Below are 22,622 nucleotides of genomic sequence, written 5' to 3' on the forward strand. Positions count from 1 at the left end.
CCTATGAATCTGTCTGTGAACTAGGAAAAAACATTTGTGTATCTGAAGGTAATGAAGATGTGGAAGCTGAACAGCTGTGTTTTGCTAGAAGCCCGCTTTTCCTCCTTCTCCCCTCTCCTCATTTTTCTCCAGGCAGCTGTGAGGTCCCTAAGTTTTCTTGAGTGAAACAGATGCTTGGAAAAGAAATGCATTAAGTAATGTTTTATTAACATTATTATTTGCTTTTTCAAGAACTGCTACATATACCCTATGGAAACTTCTAAGCCGTTTGCTTATATATAAAAGGTCATATAGCCATACTCCATCCAGGCAATAATGAAGTATTGGGTATTAGTGAGTTCTTATAATGTGCCAGGCTTCCCAGGTGGCACTAGTGATAAAGAACCCACCTGACAGTGCAGGAGACAGGAGATGTGAGTTTGATCCCTGGGTCAGAAAGATCCCCTGGAGAAGGGAGTGGCAACCCAGTCCAGTATTCTTGCCTGGAGAATCCCAGGGACTGAGGAGCCTGGCAGGCTTATGCAGTTGGAAACAGTCGGCATGACTAAAGGGACTTAACACGTACGCATAATGTGCCAGCACTGCGCTAACTGCTTTAGGATGTCTTATAACAAACCCTATGAGATAAACACTATTCCTGTTTTACAGAGGAGGAACTGAGGCTTTGAACAGTTGAGTAACTTTTCCAAAGACACAGAGGTAGTATGCGGTGAAATAAGTCATAGTCCAGAACTTTTCCTTTTACTTGTACAGGATAACTGTGTCTGAGTTTATAAAACCAATAAATAAACACAATAGCAAACCCCTAATAATCTCCTTCTCCAGTGGACCCACATTCTGTCAAACCTGTCCACCATGACCTGTCCGTCTTGGGTGGCCCCACACAGCATGGTTTAGTTTCATTGAGTTAGACAAGGCTGTGGTCCGTGTGATCATATTGGCCTGTTGTCTGTGATTATGGTTTCAGGCTGTCTACCCTCTGATGCCCTCTCTCAGTGCCTACCGTCTTACTGGGGTTTCTCTTACCTTGGATGTTGGGTATCTCTTCACAGCTGCTCCAGCAAAGCTCAGCCGCTGCTCCTTACCTCAGGCCTAGGGTAGCTCCGCTCAGCCACCACCCCTGGCCTCGGGCCTGGGGTAGCTCTTCTCAGCTATGCCAGAAAAACATATATTTCAGCTTTATTGACTATGCCAAAGCCTTTGACTGTGTAGATCACAATAAACTGTGGAAAATTCTGAAAAAGATGGGAATACGAGACCACCTGACCTGCCTCCTAAGAAACCTGTATTCAGGTCAGGAAAAAACAGTTAGAACTGGACATGGAACAACAGACTGGTTCCAAATAGGAAAAGGAATATGTCAAGGCTGTATATTGTCACCCTGCTTATTTAACGTCTATGCAGAGTACATCATGAGAAGCTCTGGGCTGGAGGAAGCACAAGCTGGAATCAAGATTGCTGGAAGAAATATCAATAACCTCAGATATGCAGATGACACCACCCTTATGGCAGAAAGTGAAGAAGAACTAAAGAGCCTCTTGAAAGTGAAAGAGGAGAGTGAAAAAGTTGGCTTAAAGCACAACATTCAGAAAACGAAGATCATGGCATCCAGTCCCATCACTTCATGGGAAATAGATGGGGAAACAGTGGAAACAATGGCTGACTTTATTTTGGGAGGCTCCAAAGTCGCTGCAGATGGTGATTTCAGCCATGAAATTAAAAGACACTTGTTCCTTGGAAGGAAAGTTATGACCAACCTAGACAGCATATTAAAAAGCAGAGACATTACTTTGCCAACAAAGGTCCATCTAGTCAAGGCTATGGTTTTTCCAGTAGTCATGTGTGGATGTGAGTGTTGGACTGTGAAGAAAGCTGAGTGCCCAAGAATTGATGCTTTTCAACTGTGGTGTTGGAGAAGACTCTTGAGAGTCCCTTGGACTGCAAGGAGATCCAACCAGTCCATCCTAAAGGAAATCAGCCCTGGGTGTTCATTGGAAGGGCTGATGTTGAAGCTGAAACTCCAATACTTTGGCCACCTGATGCGGAGAGCTGACTTATTTGAAAAGACCCTGATGCTGGGAAAGATTGATGGCAGGAGGAGAAGGGGATGACAGAGGATGAGATGTTTGGATGGCATCACCAACTCGATGAACATGGGTTTGGGTGGACTCTGGGAGTTGGTGATGGACAGGGAGGCCTGGTGGTGTTGTGGTTGATGGGGTTGCAAAGAGTCAGACACGACTGAGCATTTCAACTTAACTGAACTGTATAACCTCCTCCTCTACATTGTAAAAATGCTCTCCTATGGTCTTGGTCTTAGTACCACTATACTCTATCTGGGGTATGTATGTTTTAAAACTTAACTTTTTATATTAAAAAATATTATTTGTAAATATAACCCTGTGGCTTATCTCTGTAGTTAGTTGGAGTTAATATACAGAGGTATCAGTCAGTCAGTCAGTTAGTTCAGTTCAATTGCTCAGTTGTGTCCGACTCTGCAACCCCATGAATCGCAGCATGCCAGGCCTCCCTGTCCATCACCATCTCCGGGAGTTCACTCAAACTCAGTCCATCGAGTCAGTGATGCCATCCAGCCATCTCATCCTCTGTCGTCCCCTTTTCCTCCTGCCCCCAATCCCTCCCAGCATCAGAGTCTTTTCCAATGAGTCAACTCTTCGCATGAGGTGGCCAAAGTACTGGAGTTTCAGTTTTAGCATCAGAGGTATCAGTTGGAACCAAACCACATAGAATTACTTTGTAAATTCACTTTAGTCTAGTCTATAATTTTACATTATTGAGTATTAAAAGAACTGGAGAATAATAAAGCTGGAGTTCCTTAGATTGGAACATAAAAGTTTAAAATGACCCTGGGACATCTTGTGCCATAAAGTATAAAGAAATGCTAGGATAAACAAACAAAGAATGATAGGTACATGATGAAAGGGTAGCATACAAACCAGATCTGGGACAATTCGAGCTAAAAAATAAATAATGATATTTCCAAATTATAACTCATAGCATTAGATAAGAATCCATGAGTTTGCAGATGAATAACAAGGCAGGCATGGTCTCTGCTGTGGTAGAATTAACATAAATAATTTCAGATATTGGTAGAGGCAGTAAAGAACATAAAACAGGGTAATGTGATGAAAGGAGATTAACAAGAGCTGTTTTGTATTAGGTGGTTAGAGACGACTTCTCCGAGGTGGTGTGTAAGCTGGAAAATGGAAAGTGAAAGTCGCTCAGTCATGTCCAGCTCTTTGCAACCCAGTGGACTATACAGTCCATGGAATTCTCCAGGCCAGAATACTGAAGTGGGTAGCTTTTCCCTTCTCCAGAGGATCTTCCCAACCCAGGGATCAAATGCAGGTCTCACACATTGGGGTGGATTCTTTACCAGTTGAGCCACCAGGGAAGCCCAAGAATACTGTAGTGGGTAGTCTGTCCCTTCTCCAGGGATCTTCCCGACCCAGGAATCGAACCGGGGTCTCCTGCATTGCAGCTGGATTCTTTACCAGCTGAGCTACCAAGGACCCTGAATGATAAAAGTGAGTCAGGCATATCAAAATCTGGGAAAAGACCATTCCAGGTTACTGGAATCTGATCAATATACTTGTATCTGATCAGTATAATGATAACAGTGTAACAGTATCAGATATTTAAAAACATTCTGTACAGATTCAGTTTCACAGTTGAGCCTGGGGCAGGAATTAAAAGAGGCCCATTTAGCCATATGTGTACTTAGTTTAAAATTATACAACAAGCTTACACATTTTAAAAGAAATCTCCATCTTTCCACCTTTGCAAATATTTCCTCTGATGATCTGAAAGTCCAAGATCAAATTTATACTTCTTGGACTCCTTGGGTTCTGTTTTGGAACACAGTGTTGTGGAAGGAGCCAGTTCCTGGTCTGAGCCCTGCCCCACTTCATTCCCCGCCCTTGGCTGTATGGTCTGCACTCTGGGAGACCTCACACATCCCTCAGACCTCACATCCATCTACACCCCCAGCAGCCAGCCAGCCTCTGAGCACTCCTGGGCTTGAGCATGCACCAGAGGTGGCATGGCCTGTCTTCAGGAGGACTGGCTTCAGGAAGAGGCCCTGGAATTGGACTCAAGGACATTTGGTCATGGACTTCTATGGTCCTAGGTATCTGAAGTGTGGCCTAGAAGGGGGTGAGGCACAGGTGTTGAGTGGGCACACTGCTTGGGTCCCATGCACTCTTCACCCTGTTGAAAGGGGCATGGCTAATGGAGGACCAAAGTGGGGCCTTCTAAACTATGGTTCTCAAAGCTGGGGTCCCTCTTACAGATTCAAAACTTCTTCTGCCCTAAGGAAAATTACATGACAGAAGGGATTTCAAAGCTGCCTTGTGATGTACTTCAGTAAGATATAAAAACAAGGGGGAAAAGTTATATATTCAGAAGGATTGCTTGGATAAAATAGCCTTACTAGTACACGCTGAAAGTAATAGTCACAGGACTTAATAATAATCAGTGATTGCTTACAGAAAAGCAGTTCTTTTATTGGAAACATCATAAGTATCCAAATAGATGCACCTTGAGTATACAAATTATTCTTACATGATCTCTTTCCTACTATCCTACTCTTGGAGAAGGTACTAAAATTGTCATGAATTCAATAAAAGCTGAGACACCAATGAAATTTCATTACTTTTTTGTTGTCTTGGAAGCCAGACACATCGCTCCGTTGTTACACTTTGAAAAGATCCAAAATTTAAATGCAAAATTTTCTCAAGTGATCATGTGAAGCAGTAAGTATGTGTAAAATATTAAAATTAAAAAATGTGTTAAAGCAACATTCCTTTGACTCTGAAAATATTTAGAAAGCATCATCATGAAGCAATATACAAAATTTCAGTTTATGGAATTATTTCAATGAAAATGCATCATTACTATTAACAAAACATCAAACCTGGAAATTAGAGAGTATAGAAGTCCTTTATCAATTATGTTTCTTTCCTGTTTACGAGAGAAAGCCTAATAATTTGATAACACCATCATTCTCAGCAGTATCTAGACTGGCAAAACTAGCCCAAAACAATCTTGATTCTCTAATGACTTCATTTGAAAGTGGGCATCTGCATAGTATTACAGCTATGAAGGATAATGGCCACAAGATCAGTCTAGCAGGCCTCAGTGCTAAGAAATTATTTCTAAAAATTTAGAAATAAAACGGTAATAAGACTTTGGGCTCCCCAGTTGGCGGCTCAGTGGTAAAGAATCTGCCTGCAGTGCAAGAGACACAGGTTAAGTCTCTGGGTTGGGAAGATCCTCTGGAGAAAGAAATGGCAACCCACTCCAGTATTCTTACCTGGAAGATCCCATGGACAGAAGAGTCTGATGGGCTACAGTCCATGGGGTGCAAAAGAGTAGGACACAGCTGAGTGACTAAACAACAACAACAGCAATAAGATTTTTTAAATTTCATTAAATTTCACATTTGTTCTAATATTCTAGAAGTTCCTCATGTAATGGTGACATTGCTGTCAGCTGAATATTGTTTTTTAACATTTGGCATCCAACTGGAATGTGTGGCATGTGTGTAAAAGCTACTATACCTTGAACTTTTGTCTTAAAAAACAACAGTATGTTTATGTAGTTTTACTAGTTATGTAGTTTTACTAGTTTATGTAGTTTTCTGAGTTAGTGAAATTACATGTGTTTAATCTGCCATCTTTTCCCAGTGATCCACACTTGTATCTATTTTAAGAGCTGGTAGGTTACCTAGATAGAACTCATTCCAAAAGGCTTTTTGGCAGGAGATGTGAATACAGAAGAGGTCTTGAAAAACAAGAGTGACAACGTTTAAGGGAAAAGAAAGTTATTAGAATGAGAGTTAAAAGGTGGCTTTAGTTTCATTTTGCTAGAAAATGAACTTTGTTCTGATAAATATAGTTAGGCATACAAACATTTAAGCAGCTTGATAAGTTTGCCAGGAAAACTGAAATTTTGACTAACTTACCGCAAAGAAAATATTTCTAAAAGTGACATTATTGAGCATTACCCAGCATTTGTTTAGATTCAAATAATGTGTTAAACATACCAAATCCATTTTAAAATAGGCCATGCTGTAGGGAATCTGATTAAAAAAGAATATGCTGCAAATTAAATTGTTTAATTTGATCATGTATTACCTTTAAGGGGCTTCCCAGGTGGTGCTTGTGGTAAAGAACCCACCTGCCAATGTACGAGACATAAGAGACGTGGGTTTGATACCTGGGTGGGGAAGATCCCCTGAAGGAGAGCATGGCAACCCACTCCAGTATTCTTGCCTGGAGAATCCCATGGACAGAGAAGCCTGACAGGCTGCAGCCCATGGGGTCACAAAGAGTCGGATACAACTAAGGGAAGCGACTTAGCTCACATGCACCCATTACCATTAAAGCTGAATTTCATCTTTTTATTTGAACTTTATTTGTTGTGACTATATTTTATATTACAACTTTTTATCATATGTCTAGTTATATTTATTATATTTATTATTCTGTTCATATTTAATTTTTTTCATTGTTAATAAAAACATTTATTTTTCATTTTATACAGAACAACATGAAGTCTGCATCATGACAGTTACCCAAGGGTTTACAGACAGTATTATCCATCTCAACAGCATGGTTCTGGGGATTAGGGATCCACACAAACACAGGCAGGAATTGCAAGGGAGGAAGGGGGCACAGCAGGAGTGTATTTTTAATCCTTTCTTAAAAAGGCAGTAAAACCTTCTGAGTCACTTGAAACCTGTGCATATCGGGCTTATAAAACAAACAGTGTACTGTGAGCTCTTGAGGAAGGGACAGGATAAGAACCTTGATAAATAAAGGGATATTGGCTTGTGGCAGGGGATGAGGAGGGAGATTTACTGTTTTTAATGTCCTCAGCCCCAAGACAGGAGAACCCCAAAGCTGAATAGAAGCTCAGCACACGGTCTTTACTGCAGGGTCATTTAGCTGGGCCTTTCATTGGGAAGATTGGGGTGGAGTTGCTCTCTTCCATAGGTCAAGAATTGTGTCACTGATTATAAGATGTCTGAGTCATAAACTAAAGGAATTATTCAGTTCTCTAAGCAATTAAAATACCATAAAGAGATGAATAAACCATGTTATTATAGCTTGATGTCACGAGTTACTACTTTTCCATCTACTAATTTGTTTGGTTTTATTTTTTGAGGCTATTAGAGGTGAGATGAGATGTCCCAGGTATTGCCAGGGCCCGAGGCAGGACCACCGTTGGATCAGTAATTCTCAAAATGTGGTCTTCTGAACATTAGTGTTGGCATCTTGTTAGAATGGCAAGTTCTCAGCCCTACTCCAGAGCTACTGAGTCAGAAACTCTGGGGTGTGGCTTACCATCTGTATTTGAACAGTCTTTCCAGATGATTCTGGTACACATCAGTGTTTGAGAACCACCCTGTTAAATGAGGCCAGTAGGGTTGGGACCAAGTGAGAGAAGGGGGAAATCACAGGATGCGAGATCACCTGGTAGGTCATTGTGAGGACTTGGGCTATTGTGTGAATGGGAAGCCTTTGGAAGATTTTGAGCAGTTGAGTGATGTGATCTGATAGACACTTTTAACAGATTATTTTGACTGTTGTGTTGCAACAGAGCAGTAGGAAGCCAAGAATTAAAGCAGGGAGACAAGTTGAGAGTCCATTGCAATAATACTGCAGACGAGAAACGAGGCTGGCTTGGATCAGCGTGGCTGCTAGCAGAGGATGTAGTGAGACATAGTTGGAGTCCAAAACTCATTTTCTAGGGGGAGTTGACAGAATTGGCTGATGGATTAGCTAAATTAAAGACTTGAAATATTCTCTAAGTTTGAGAGGGGTAAAAATAGCGAAATTAGAAGATAGAAAAGTAGTACTTGTGGCATCAAGCTTAGGTGACATGGATGACATGACTAGGTGATATTCATCTAGCTTGTGATATTTTAATTGCTTAGTGAATCTGACTTCAAGTTTCCTAGGTAGAATACTGCCATTCTGGTAGAGTACTGGAGAATCTTTATCAACTTGTAGTCCAGCTCCAATGCTCTGTGTGTGTGTGTTCGTCCCTCAGTTGTGTCTGACTCTTTGTGACCCCATGGACTATAGCCTACCAGGCTCCTCTGTCCATGGAATTCTTCAGGCAAGACTACTGGAGTGGGTTGCCATGGCCTTCTCCAGGGGATCTTCCCAACCCAGGGATTGAACCTGGGTCTTCTGCATTGCAGGCGGATTGTTTGCCATCTGAGCCACCAGGGAAGCCCTATTTGCTGTTAAAGCAATTCTAAGTTAATCACTTCTTAACAACAAAACCCCCAAAGCCTTACCTTCTAGAGACTCTTCACTGACTGTTCTGAAACAGCCTACCTGAAATTTTTATTACTCTTGACTTTGAGACCCCACACTGTGCTACCCTCTCACCTCTTTCACCGCTTCTCCTTACTTCTTCTTTGCTCATTCTCTGCGTGTGAGAGTTTCTTGAAGTTTCAGTACCTCGTCTTCCATGTTCTCCATCAATAATTGTAGTCCACCACTGCTAACACATTACAGATTCTCAGATTTGTGTCTCCGGTCTCTTTGCTGACTCCCAAATTGAAATTTTCAATTATCTGCACCACTCACTGCAGTGTAGTTTCAAAGCTAAACTCATCGTCTTCTCTTACTCTAACAAGTAAGACAGCTTTCTGTCTTTTCAGTTTATTTTCGTTACAATCCCTTACCCTCCCTCTATCTAGTTATTGACTAGTCTGTCAGTTCCACCTATGAAATCCTCATCATTTTCTCTTACACCCAACCAGCCACCACCTTAATTTGGTTGCCTGTTGTCTGTAATTGGGATGCTGTAGCAGACTGCTGACTGTACTCGCTGGTTCCAGGAAGAAGGTTGGACGAATATAATTTTTTTAACTTAAAACAAGCACTAGTTGAAAGTTACCTCTTCCATCTGTGGTCAAAATATAATTCTTCTATACATTTTATAATTTTTCTATGATCTATTTATTTTCATTTGTGAAAGTAGGATTAAAATCATTATAGCTGTAGAAGGCTAGTCCACGATTACTATAATCTTTTGCTCCATGAAATAGTCTTTTCTCATTTTTATGATTGTCTGCAATAGAAATAGGTTAAATGAACTTATAGGATTTTAAGAAAGGCCTATAAAGATAGAGAATTTAAAACACAAGATATCAGATACAGCCTGCTCACCCCATCTGTTGAAGGTCAGTTGTATATAAAATTTGTTGTTTTATAAAGCTAAAGATTAAATGTTCACAGATAAAAAAAGATATTCCAATAAAATAGATTTCCTGTTTCAACAAGGGAGATTTCATAACAGTGAATCCAAATCGACTTTATCTCACCCTCCTTACGTTAGTCAAAATTTCTCTCTAAAGGTATAATGATTAACTTGAAAATGTTTTCCTAGATTTTTATCTTTTCAACAGTAGATATATGTTAGAGTAGATATTCTTATAAATGTAATTGAGAAATAAACCAAGTACAGTGATTCTATAAATTGCTGAGTTTAAGTTCTGTTATCTGAGGTCTAAAATTTTCTGCTTCTGAATACTAAAGAGTCAGGAATGATATTCACTGTCCTAATGATAGTAGGGGTTTTTTTTTAAGCTTTTAAAACTATTTTCTGGGAGCAAATTGTTATTTTTGTTGCCTCAAACCTTGGTTCTCTGAAGTTATGTTGAAACATTCTACCTTTTAAATTCATTAATTGAAAAAATATTTTTGAGCCTTTTCTATATGCCAAGCAGTGCTCCGTGTGCTAGGGAATCTGTAATAAACAAACTGGAAAATGTTCCTGCCTTCTTTGAGCTTACATTCCAGTGGAGGCATATGAAGTTGGAAAAAACCTCTTTCCATAATAATTTAACACTAGACTTTCCATTCAAACTGTAAAACTTCTAAATTAAAAAAGAAAGTCCCCAATAATGACACTAATAACTCTGACCTAATGTAGGTACTGTTACAGTCTCAGTATTTTTTCCTAAATTTGCATAATTCTAAATTTTATGTGTTATTGTCATACCCTCACTGTTAGATACAAGTAAGAATGCAAATTCCTATTATTAATAGTTCTTAATTTTAAGATATGTTTCTTAAGTTATAACTACTAACCCATAGTCATAATTTTGTGGAGTAGAACTGCTTAAGTTTAATCAAGAACTGTTTTAATCAACTAGATTTTTAAGCTCTCTCCTCTTCTTTATAGCTTTTTTGAGGTATAATCAATGTACAAGAAACCAGACAAATTCAGTCTTCAGTTTGATGAGTTTTTAATACATAGTATGTACCTGTGAAACCATCATCACAATCAAGATTATAACCATATGTGTCACCCCTGACAATACAGAAGATATTAGGGTGTGTGTGTATTTTACCATATTAAGTTTTATTATCAAATATTTCAACCATGTAACATTCTAATAGTGTTCCCAATTCAGTTGTGAACCTTCTCAGAGAATAACAGTTATAAAATCACAATGATAGGTTATTTGTAGATTATTGAAAGCCTACAAAAACAACTAGAAACTAGAGTTTACCCTTCAGGTCAGTTCAGTTCAGTCGCTCAGTAATGTCCGACTCTTTGCAACCGCATGAACCACAGCACGCCAGGCCTCCCTGTCCAACACCAACTCCCAGAGTCCACCCAAACCCATGTCCATCGAGTTGGTGAGGCCATCCAACCATCTCATCCTCTGTCGTCCCCTTCTCCTCCTGCCCTCAATCTTTCCCAGCATCAGGGTCTTTTCAAATGAGTCAGCTCTCCACATCAGGTGGCCAAAGTATTGGAGTTTCAGCTTCAACATCAGCCCTTCCAATGAACACCCAGGACTAATCTGCTTTAGGATGGACTGGTTGGATCTCCTTGCAGTCCAAGGGACTCTCAAGAGTCTTCTCCAACACCACAGTTGAAAAGCATCAGCTCTTCAGTGCTCAGCTTTCTTTATAGTCCAACTCTCACATCCATACATGACTACTGGAAAAACCATAGCCTTGACTAGATGGACCTTTGTTGGCAAAGTAATGTCTCTGCTTTTTAATATGCTGTCTAGGTTGGTCATAACTTTCTTTCCAAGGAGCAAGTGTCTTTTTTAATTTCCTGGCTGCAATCATCATCTGCAGTGATTTTGGGGCCTGCCAAAAAATAAAGTCTGACACTGTTTCCACTGTTTCCCCATCTATTTCCCATGAAGTGATGGGACCGGATGCCATGATCTTCGTTTTCTGAATGTTGTGCTTTAAGCCAACTTTTTCACTCTCCTCTTTCACTTTCATCAAGAGGCTCTTTAGTTCTTCTTCACTTCCTGCCATAAGGGTGGTGTCATCTGCATATCTGAGGTTATTGATATTTCTTCCAGCAATCTTGATTCCAGCTTGTGCTTCCTCCAGCCCAGTGTTTCTCATGATGTACTCTGCATAGAAGTTAAATAAGCAGGGTGACAATATGCAGCCTTGACGTACTCCTTTTCCTATTTGGAACCAGTCTGTTGTTCCATGTCCAGTTCTAACTGTTTTTTCCTGACCTGCATACAGGTTTCTCAAGAGGCAGGTCGGGTGGTCTGGTATTCCGATTTCTGTAAGAATTTTCCACAGTTTATTGTGATTAACACAGTCAAAGTCTTTGGCATAGTCAATAAAGCAGAAATAGATGTTTTTCTGGAACTTTCTTGCTTTTTCCATGATCCAGCAGATGTTGGCAATTTGATCTCTGGTTCCTCTGCCTTTTCTAAAACTAGCTTGAACATCTGGAAGTTCATGGTTCACGTATTGCTGAAGCCTGGCTTGGAGAATTTTGAGCATTACTTTACTAGCATGTGAGATGAGTGCAATTGTGCGGTTGTTCGAGCATTCTTTGGCATTACCTTTCTTTCGGACTGGAATGAAAACTGCCCTTTTCCAGTCCTGTAGCCAGTGCTGAGTTTTCCAAATTTGCTGACATATTGAGGCAGCACTTTCACAGCATCATCTTTTAGAATTTGAAATAGTTCAACTGGAATTCCATCACTTCCACTAGCTTTTTCGTAGTGATGCTTCCTAAGGCCCACCTGACTTCACATTCCAGGATGTCTGGCTCTAGGTGAGTGTGAGTGGTCACACCTTCGTGATTATCTGGGTTGTGAAGATCTTTTTTGTACAGTTCTTTCTTCTGTGTATTCTTGCCACATCTTCTTAATATCTTCTGCTTCTTTTAGGTCCCTACCATTTCTGTCCTTTATTGAGCCCATCTTTGCATGAAATGTTCCCTTAAGAGACCATAACTGCAGTGGGTAAGAATGGCAAAATTTGTGGCTTCTTTTTCTTGGTGGAATTCCCCAATCTCATGTGGTAGAAAACCCATAGTCTTCCCAACTTGAGGTGGCAAAGGTTAAGGAGTCTGGCAAAAGAAAAAAAAAGAACAAAAGCAGGCAAAAACGTGAAGCATCCTATACTTGAAAGACAAATATACTGGCTAAAATTTGAGGTTTTGCATTTTTTGACTAAGTGCCTTCTGTTATTATGCATACCTATCGTGGCAGAAAGTTGAAGTTTTGGTGGCATGAATTATCAGATAACAGAGCTTGAAGCTGACAGAGCAGGTAGAAGTTTATGGGGAAATTCCAGCAGCAAGAGAACTGCAAAGATGATAAGCCCCAAAATCTGAGCATTAGTTCTGACCATTAAACTACATAGATGAGGAGAAACCCTCCCCAAATGCTGAGCTGAAAAGCAGTATTTGGTAGCTGAAAGAACCAAGCAGAGATATGAACTGCTGTACCTTGTAGAAGAGACAGTGGTTTGCAGTTTGAGTCTAGACCAATTAACTGCCTATTAGAAGGAAAATCCAATTATCCTCAGCAGAACATAACATTATCCAGAGTTGTTATAACACATTATTATACTGTCTATTTTTTGACTGAAATCACTAGTGGAAAGAAACCAAACCCAAAAATGTGATTCATATTCAGTCAACAGGAAGTGACTCAAAGTGGGCCCAGATGTTGGATTTAACAAAATCTTCCAAAGCAGCTAATATAAATGTGTTCAAAGAACTAAAGGAAAAAATGTTCAAAGAATTAAACAAATGTGTCTTAATGAGTGAATGTATCAGATTGGTGAGAGCAGAAGAAAGAATTCATGAACTTGAAGATAAATCGGTAGAAATTATTCACTCGGAAAAAATGAGAGGAAAAGGTTGAAGACATCATAAATTGAGTCTTGGATATCTGACTATATAATGATGTTAAACGTTGCTGTGGTCATTGTTGTTCAGTTGCTCAGTCATGTCTGACTCTTTGCGACCCCATGAACTGAAGCATGCCAGGCTTCCCTGTCCTTCACCATCTCCCTGAGCTTGCTCAAACTCATGTCCCTTAAGTCGATGAGGCCATCCAACCATCTCGTCCTCTGTTGTCCCCTTCTCCTCCTGCCTTCAATCTTTCCCAGCATCAAGGTCTTTTCCAATGAGTCAGTTCTTTGCAACAGGTGGCTGAAGTATTGGAGCTTCAGCTTCAGCATCAGTCCTTCCAATGAATATTCAAGGTTGATTTCCTTTAGGATTGACTGGTTGGATCTTATAGTCCACGGGATTCTCAAGAGTCTTCTCTAACACCACAGTTCAAAAGCATCAATTCTTTGGTGCTCAGCCTTCTTTATGATGCAGCTCACATCCATACATGACTACTGGGAAAACCATAGCTTTGACTAGACAGACCTTTCTTGGCAAAGTAATATCCCTGCTTTTTAATATGCTGTCTAGGTTTGTCATAGCTTTTCTTCCAAGGAGCAAGCGTCTTTTAATTTCATGGCTGCAGTCACCATCTGCAGTGATTTTGGAGCCCATGAAAATAAAACTTGTCACTGTTTTCATTGTTTCCCCATCTATTTGCCATGGAATGATGGGACCAAATGCCATGATCTTTGCTTTTTGGGATGTTGAGTTTTAAACCAGCTTTTTCACTCTCCTCTTTCACCTTCATCAAGATGCTCTTTAGTTCCTCTTTGCTTTCTGCCATTAGGATGGGATCTTCTGCTTACCTGAGGTTATTGATATTTCTCCCGGCAATCTTGGTTCCAGCTTGTGCTTCATCCAGCCTGGCATTCCACGTGATGTATTCTGCATATAAGTTAAATAAGCAAGGTGACAATATACAGCCTTGATATACTCCTTTCCCAGTTTGGAAGCAGTGCGTTGTTGCATGTCAGTTTCTAATTGTTCCTTCTTGACCTGCATACAGGTTTCTCAGGAGGCAGGTGAGATGGTCTGTTATTCCCATCTCTAAGAATTTTCCACAGTTTTCCAGTTTGTGTTCCACATAGTCAAAGGCTTTAGTGTAGTCAATGAGGCAGAAGTGGATGTTTTTCTGGAATTCTGTTGCTTTTTCCATGATCCAACAGATGTTGGCAATTTGAGCTCTGGTTCCTGTGTCTTTTCTAAAATGAATATGGAAGTTCTTGGTTCACCTACTATCGAAGCCTAGCTTAGAGAATTTTGAGCATTACTTTGCTAGCATGTGAAATGAGTACAGTTGTATGGTTTGAACATTCTTTGGCACTGCCTTTCTTTGGGATTGGAATGCAAGCTGACCTTTTCCAGTCCCGTGGCCACTGCTGAGTTTTCCAAATTTGCTGGTATATTGAGCACAGCACTTTCACAGCATCATCTTTTAGGTTGTGAAATAACTCAGCTGGAATTCCATCACCTCCAGTAGCTTTGTTCATAGTGATGCTTCCTAATGCCCACTTGACTTCACATTCCAGGATGTCTGGCTCTAGGTGAGTGATCACACCATCATGGTTATCTGAGTCATTAAGATCTTTTTTGTTAAACATATGTGTGATATATTAGTATACTATATATGGTAAAAGTTTTAATACTTGACCAAACCAGGTAGTGGGAATATAAATGTTATTGAAGAGCATAAAAGCAATTGCTGTTGTATGAAACTGTCTTTATAAAAGTTAAATTCATTGAAGTACAGTTTACATCTAATAATACATGTACATATTAACTATATAATTTGATGAGTTTTGACAAATATATTAAATATGTATCTACCACCATCAACAAGGTACAGAACATTTTTCTCACCCTGGTGTGCTTTTGCTGTTAATTCAGCTGCCAGGTAATCCCTCTGACCTCAAGTAATCTCTGTTCTTTCAGTTACTTTTTTAGAATTTCATATAAATAGAATCATAATTTTTCTCATGGTTTATTCATATTCTTCTCCATTATGGTTTATTATAGGATATTGAATATAGTTTTCTTGTTGTTTATCCATTCTATATGTAATAGTTTGTAACTGTTAGTTCCAAACTCCAAATCCATCCCCCACCCTGTACTCCTTTCCCCTTGGCAACTGCAAGTCTGTTCTCTAGGTCTATGAGTCTCTGTTTCATAGATATGTTCATTTGTATTGTATTTTAGATTCAACATATAAGTGATATTATAGGATTTCTCTTTCTCTGTTTGACTTACTTCACTTAGTATGATAATCTCTAGTTGCATCCATGTGGCTGCAAATGGCACTAGTTCATTCTTTTTCATGGCTGAGTAGTGTTCCGTTACATCTTCTTTATCCCTTCATCTGTCCATAGACATGTATTTAGGTTGTTTCCCTGTCTTGGCTATTGTGAATAGTGCTGCTGTAAATATAATGGTGCATGTATCTTTTCAAATTATAATTTTTCCTGGATATATGCTCAGGAATGGGATTGCTAGATCATACAGTAATTATATTTAGTTTTTTGAGGTACCTCCATACTATTCTGCATAGTGACAGTACCAATTTACATTCTCACCAACAGTGTAAGAGGCTTCCCTTTTCTCCACACCCTCTCCAGCATTGGTTATTGGTTGGCTTTTTAGTGATGGCCATTCTGACCAGTCGTGTCTGACCCTGTGCGACCAGTGTGAGAGCTCTCACCTCCTTATCTTTTCCTGTGCTCAGTTGCTCAGTCACGTCTTAGCAGCTACATGGACTGTAGCCCACCAGGCTCCTCTGTGTATGGAAGAACACTGGAGTGGGGTGCCATTTCCTACTCCAGAGTATCTTCCCATCCCAAGGATCGAACTTGTGTCTCTTACATCCCCTGTATTGGTGAGTGGATTATATCACTATCACCACCTGGGAACCCCACCCTTAACTTTAAATTTCACTGGGATCCAGTCAACAATCTTTGATCTTAGAGGAGGAGTTTAAAAGTTTTTCTTTTGTTTCTTGTCTATTCTACCTACTTAAGAATTCTGGAATCCCCAGAGTGGGATTAAGCCGAGGAGGTCATGCTCTTTGGCCTAACTGTTGCTGCAAATAATTGCTAGTCATATATCTCAGGGTAAATTTTTCTAGCCCCTTAAATATATATATTTTAAAACTGGGGTAAGTAGAAAAGACTTGTGTGGCTTTTAATATTAGGGACTAGAGGGAGGGGTCCCTTTTGGCCCATTTAACCTGAGGGTAGTATAGTAAGGGGCTTCCCCAGTGGCTCAGCAGTAAAGAGTCTGCCTGCAATGCAGGAGATGCAGTGGACGTGGGTTCGATCCCTGGGTTGGGAAGACCCCCTGGAGCAGAGCATGGCCACCCACTCCAGTACTCTTGCCTGAAGAGTCCCATGGACAGAGGAGCCTGGTGGGCTGCAGTCCATAGGATCACCAAGAGTCAGATACGACTGAGGGCACTGAGCACAGCACAGTGCAGTGAGATCAGATCTTGTTTTCATCCAATAAGTGTCCATTTTATTTCTCCCATTTAAAATAACCATCTAAATATTTCTTAACTCCTTTTAAAATTTACCTTTTAGAAAGTAATATCTACAAGTTTTTTGAAAGTAATCCTTACAAGTTTTTTTTAACATTGATTACTCTAACACTCTTGTTAGCATCTGTAAGATCCATTGAGGGGAAGCAAAGAATACAAATGAAGCTTCTCAAACCAGTTTTTCTTATTTGTTTACTTATTTTTTCTGTTTTCCTAGACTGTAATGAATGTGTCTCCATTGATCATCAAGGGGTTCTGAAGTCTTGACATCTTGTACTTTTTCATGGAATCATTTAAGATTGCTTCCTATACCTGTAGACATCTTTCTAAAAGTTATTACAAATAACACGAGTTTCTCTTATACCTGTTTCTTAAACACTAAACCTGAGATAGGTCCACCCTTTAAACATGGCTTATACTTTATAGGGCTTCTCTGGTGGCTCAGACGGTAAAGCGTCTGCCTGCAGTGCGGGAGCCCCGGGTTCAAGCCCTGGGTTGGAAAGATGCCCTGGAGAAGGAAATGGCACCCCACTCCAGTACTCTTGCCTGGAAAATTCCATGGACTGAGGAGTCTGGTGGGCTACAGTCCATGGGGTCGCAAAGAGTCGGACATGACTGAGCGACTTTACTTTCACTTCACTTATACTGTATTCACTAGAGCAGAGACTCAGAGCTACAAACACAAGTTTTATGAATAATTCAGACTTCTGGGCTTAGGAAGCAAATCATCCAAGTAAAGAGAGCAAGAATAATTATTCTGAAACACTGAAAAATCTTAATATGTGCATTTGCTTGATACTTTGAGACAACAGTCAAAAGTGAAGTTAGAGAACAGAATCTGTTTTCCAGATTGAAACGGAATGTTGATGTGGCACTTAACCTGTTGGTTTGAAACCAGTGAGCTAAACTGTGGTTTGTCCATGGTTAACTACCCATAAATAATTACCCTTATGTATCTGCTACTTTACCCATTCATGTGTCTTCAATAACCAACCATATAATGAATAATTGAAACTTGGCTCAGTGAATTTTTAATAATAATTGCTTATTGCTTTCCAAATGACTGCATTAGAAAAACTGTCAGGTTTGGATATATGTTTTTTGAATCCTAAGTTGTTGAAAAGTATGATTTAGCTTACAGAGCAATTGAATGTGTGAATAAAATATTAATTTCTGGAGAATATTCTTCCATTTAGCCAATAGATATATACATTTTAATAGTGAGATACATTATCAACATTCCTATGTGAACAACATGAATTTTTTATTGATAATTTTGACTCAATTATGACTCAAACATAAATTATATGAATTATTTATTTACATCTGGTTTTTTGGTCAATGCATAAGTTTCATGATGTGGAATTAAATGCTAGCATCTCAAAATTATGTAATTATTTATGTTGGGCCTTAGTAGACAAAATTTAACATATTAGGATGATACTTGATGTTAGTTGTAAGATAACGGAGGCCAGGTGGACAATGCTAACTGGTTCTTTTGAGTTAGGAATTAAGTTAAAAATTTTTTTTCTAAACATCTCAGGCAAGCTAAATATGAAATAAAAGACTTGTAGTGAATTTAGAATTATAGTTAATATCAGTATAAGCTCATCAGATATACCAAAGAATTGTTTTTGGCTTTAATACTTAATATGCTATTTAAGCAGAATAAAGGGCATATAGCTTACTCAGTGATACATGAAAATATTCATTTTAACAGGTAAACATTGGGAAGATGGATTCACCCATTGAAAAGTGGAACCTAATAATTGGCAACTTGGCTTTAAAACAGGTAAGTGATATGTGTATGGGTATACATACACATATATTTATAAACAAATGATAGAATAAATGGATAACTTCTGAAAGTTTTCTTTTTCTAGAAACATTAGATTTTTCTAAATATGGAAAATGTATAACATACAAAATATAGAGTAAATATAAAAAATATTTTCTCCCATATGTAATAGAGCCAGAATTTGAGTTAATATGTGTACAAATAAATATGTAGCACTTCATTGCTTAGATGCTATTTTTCTTTGACTTTTTAAAAGTAAATCCTCTAATTAAATTTTGCTCATTTATATATGATAGGATGTGTAAGCTGAATTTTCCTTAATTTGTTAATATTATCAGTGTTAATACAAATGAGCACATTAAATTGTCAATTATATATAGATTATCTACAGGTCTTTCTAATCTCAGGGGAATATCTCTTTCTTTCCCACTACCTGCTGCTATCCCCAAGACACAAGATGGCAGCCCCCAGCACCTCTTTAGCAAATCTGAGTTTATGAAGTGCTTACTAATTAAAAAAAAATTTTTTTTAATTTGGCTGCGCTGTGCAGCATGTGGGTTCTTAGTTCCCCTGCTAGGGATCAAACCTGTGCCCCCCTGCATTGGAAGTACAGAGTTATAACCACTAGACCATTGGAGAAGTCTGGCTCAACTAATTTTAATGTTAGGTCAACTCAGAGATAATGTTGAGAACGTGGTTGCAAAAAAGAACTTTCATGTAATGTTCAAAGACAAAAAAATAAAGGCAATTTGGGGATATAGGCTTTTAAAAGGTATCTGTGTTTCTAAGATCACAGGGTTAGAGACAAGAAAATTTGAAATCTAGTCTCAGCTCTAGCAATCACCAGCTATATAATGTTTGTTAATTTAGCCTTTCTTCCGTGTTTCATTTTCCTCTTCATTTCCATAGTATTGCACTAGAGATACCCAAGATCCTTTTCAGCTTGAAACTATAGGAATCTATGCTGGAGTAATAACCAATATATCCAACAACCAGTAGGCTACTTATAAATTAATAAATGAAAATTTGAAAATATATCCTATTTTATTCTTTAAGTACCCTAAACTCTACTAAGTAACATGAGTTAGATTATAAATTATTCTAATAATTTTCCACCTCTGCTTTTATTTTCTTAAGAAGCGCTCATCCTTTTTAAAAATTTTTATTTATTTATTTATGGCTGTGCTGGGTCCTCATTGCTGTGTGGGCTTTCTTTATTTACAGCAAGTGGGAGCTCCTCTCTAGTTGCGGTGCACGGGCTTTGCATTGCAGTGGTTTCTCTTGTTGCAGAGCACAGGCTCTAGGCGTGCAGACGTCAGTAGTCGTGGCTCACGGGCTTAGGCACTCGTCAGCATGTGGGATCTTCCCAGACCAGGGATGGAGCCCCTGTCCCCGGCATTGGCAGGCGGATTCTTAACCACTGGACCACCAGGAGAGTCCCCATCTCTGCTTTTAACTTTTCCTTTCACTCTTAGTCTCCACCCTTCCCTTGCCATCCTCTCTTCCGTAACTGTTGGTCAGAATGAGAGCTAGAGATGGCTGGGGTTTCACTGATCCTATCATAATAGTTGCCACAGCCTGAAGTCTGTGTCTTTGTCTCACTCCACCAAGGATGCATGAGAAACGGGGAACCCCACACAGGCTCATCAGGACCCAGCTGGTATAAGCCAGTGAGGCAGCAACTGGTTGGAGGCTAGTTACCTGTAGACAAAAGCAGAGGGGAGAAGAAAATAAGGTCAGGTGGGGGGTGACAGTGGTGCCATCTCTGAAGCTTTATCTGCTCCAGCTTGTGAGGGAGTAGACAGCTGGCTGGGGGAGCAGGGCAGGCTGGCAGAGCTCCTCTGACTTGAGCCTGGCTGTGGAGGGGATGGGTAGGGAAGGATGAGACGGACAGAGGCACCTCATGCTGGCATTAGCTGGTGTGCGTGTTCTTCTGACTATTAAATGGGATCCCAAGCAGATGACCATCACAGAATTTCTTCACAGTTGTACACAGTGGCCACCTTAACCTGTCCATAAATTGTCAAGTAAAGTAGGTATTTATTTATTTATTTATTGGGAACCCCAGAGTTCCCAATCTCATTGAAGAGTCATTCCCTCACCAGGATAGGTGTATCCTGTGTTCATGTCTATTTAGGCCCATGACTGCTGTTAACCTCCCCAGCTCCTCCTTAACCTAGAGTTTGCTCTTCTCTTGGGTACGATTGGGTGTTTCCTTTGCAGGTTTACACAATAGGACTTCTTTTTCTCAGCTGTTTGTGTGTTACAATGTCTTCCATAGGCTCCCTAGTTCTGTATTTCATTTCCAAGAAACAAAAACTCTGCATTTTATTTCTAAGAAAAACCTTGGAGTCACAGTATTAGAATTTAAATTATTAATTTTATCACTTTTACATACATTGTTTACTATCCAGTATCAGACATTTCCTTGTCCACAAAGGTCTGTCTAGTCAAGGCTATGGTTTTTCCAGTAGTCATGTATGGATGTGAGAGTTGGACTATAAAGAAAGCTGAACACTGAAGAATTGGTGCATTTGAACTGTGGTATTCGAGAAGACTCTTGAGAGTCCCTTGGACTGGAAGGAGATCCAACCAGTCCATCCTAAAGCAGATCAAGAAACACCTGGAGTAACAGGCAAATTTGGTCTTGGAATGCGGAATGAAGCAGGGCAAAGACTGATAGAGTTTTGCCAAGAAAATGCACTGGTCATTGCAAACACCCTCTTCCAACAACACAAGAGAAGATTCTACACATGGACATCACCAGATGGTCAATACCAGATGGGAAATACAGGTTTTTCTTAGAAATAAAATGCAGAGTTTTTGTTTCTTGGAAATGAAATACAGAACTAGGGAACACCAGATGGTGTTCATTGGAAGGACTGATGTTGAAGCTGAAACTCCAATACTTTGGCCACCTGATGTGGAGAGCTGACTCATTTGAAAAGACCCTGATGCTGGGAAAGATTGAGGGCAGGAGGAGAAGGGGACGAGAGAGGATGAGATGGTTGGATGGCATCACCAACACAATGGACATGGGTTTGAGTGGACTCCGGGAGCTGGAGATGGACAGGGAGGCCTGGCATGCTGCAGTTCATGGGGTCACAAAGAGTCGGACATGATTGAGCGACTGAACTGAACTGAACCAGGAACAGAATGCCGAAGTATCTTAACAACTGATACTATCATAGTGATGCTTGCAGCTTGCCTCTCAGCACTAAATCTGCCCCAATGAAAGATCTGGGGCTGGAATCCAGGCTATCTGAACTTGCTAGTCTGGCTTTTCCATTAATTTACTCTATGACAAAATCAGAATACTTGGGTTTTTCACCTGGAGCCCTGGATTTCAGTACATGGATTAGCTTCAGAGAATCTCTGAGCACACAGAAATTCTGCTCAAAATTTTGACTACGTTTGTGTTTTCATGGAGAGAAGAATCAATAAAACTTTCACCAGATTGTCAAAGGAGTCCATGACACAGACACAATAAGAATAAGTGAACTAGAGGTGCCTTTAGGGTTTCTTTTGGTTCTAGCCTTAGTCTAACGTGATTCTAAGAGTTCACAGTGTGACTTTTTAAATTTTTTTTTTTTTGAGGGTTGCTTTGTGCTACCACTGTGGAAAGTACTTTATATATTCATGTAATTCATTTAAATACAAAAATAACCCTTCCATGTTCAATATTACCATTTTTCAGGTTAGGAGCTGAAGTTTTAATAGCTATTTGTGAAGTTATTTTTTTGACCAGGAGCTCTGTGACAGCATGGAGTAAAGTTGTTTTGACCACTGTTGTAGCCTAACACCAAGCATAGTACCTTGTATATAGTAGATCCTAAATTAATGCTTGTTGAATAACTTACCACAAGATTAAGTGGTATAGCTAGGAATGAAACCCTTATCATTTGATTATAGAATTCAATCTCCTGCCAATATTGCCTCAAGAGTCAGACTTAAGCTACGTGGATTGGGTACTTTTCAGTCTTAAGGTTGGTATTTTCTTAGATGATCTATGGATTTCACCACCAAAGTCACTTAAGATGCTTGTTAAAAATACATCCCTAAACCCCA

The 22,622-nt window shown here is 39.6% G+C and overlaps 1 protein-coding gene across 3 annotated transcripts in view; it reads left to right on the plus strand.

The window, feature by feature from the left end:
- SLC41A2 (solute carrier family 41 member 2) overlaps positions 1–22,622 on the plus strand; it is a 145,276-nt gene that overhangs the window by 63,982 nt on the left and 58,672 nt on the right. For all 3 annotated transcript variants that reach the window (XM_040234822.1, XM_040234825.1, XM_040234823.1), the window contains exon 4: positions 18,477–18,548. In XM_040234822.1, coding sequence (XP_040090756.1) covers positions 18,477–18,548 — 72 coding nt within the window. The remainder of the gene's footprint in view (positions 1–18,476; positions 18,549–22,622) is intronic.

The sequence above is a fragment of the Oryx dammah genome, unplaced genomic scaffold, assembly GCF_014754425.2.
Source record: "Oryx dammah isolate SB20612 unplaced genomic scaffold, SCBI_Odam_1.1 HiC_scaffold_29, whole genome shotgun sequence".
In the NCBI taxonomy this organism is placed as follows: domain Eukaryota; kingdom Metazoa; phylum Chordata; class Mammalia; order Artiodactyla; family Bovidae; genus Oryx; species Oryx dammah.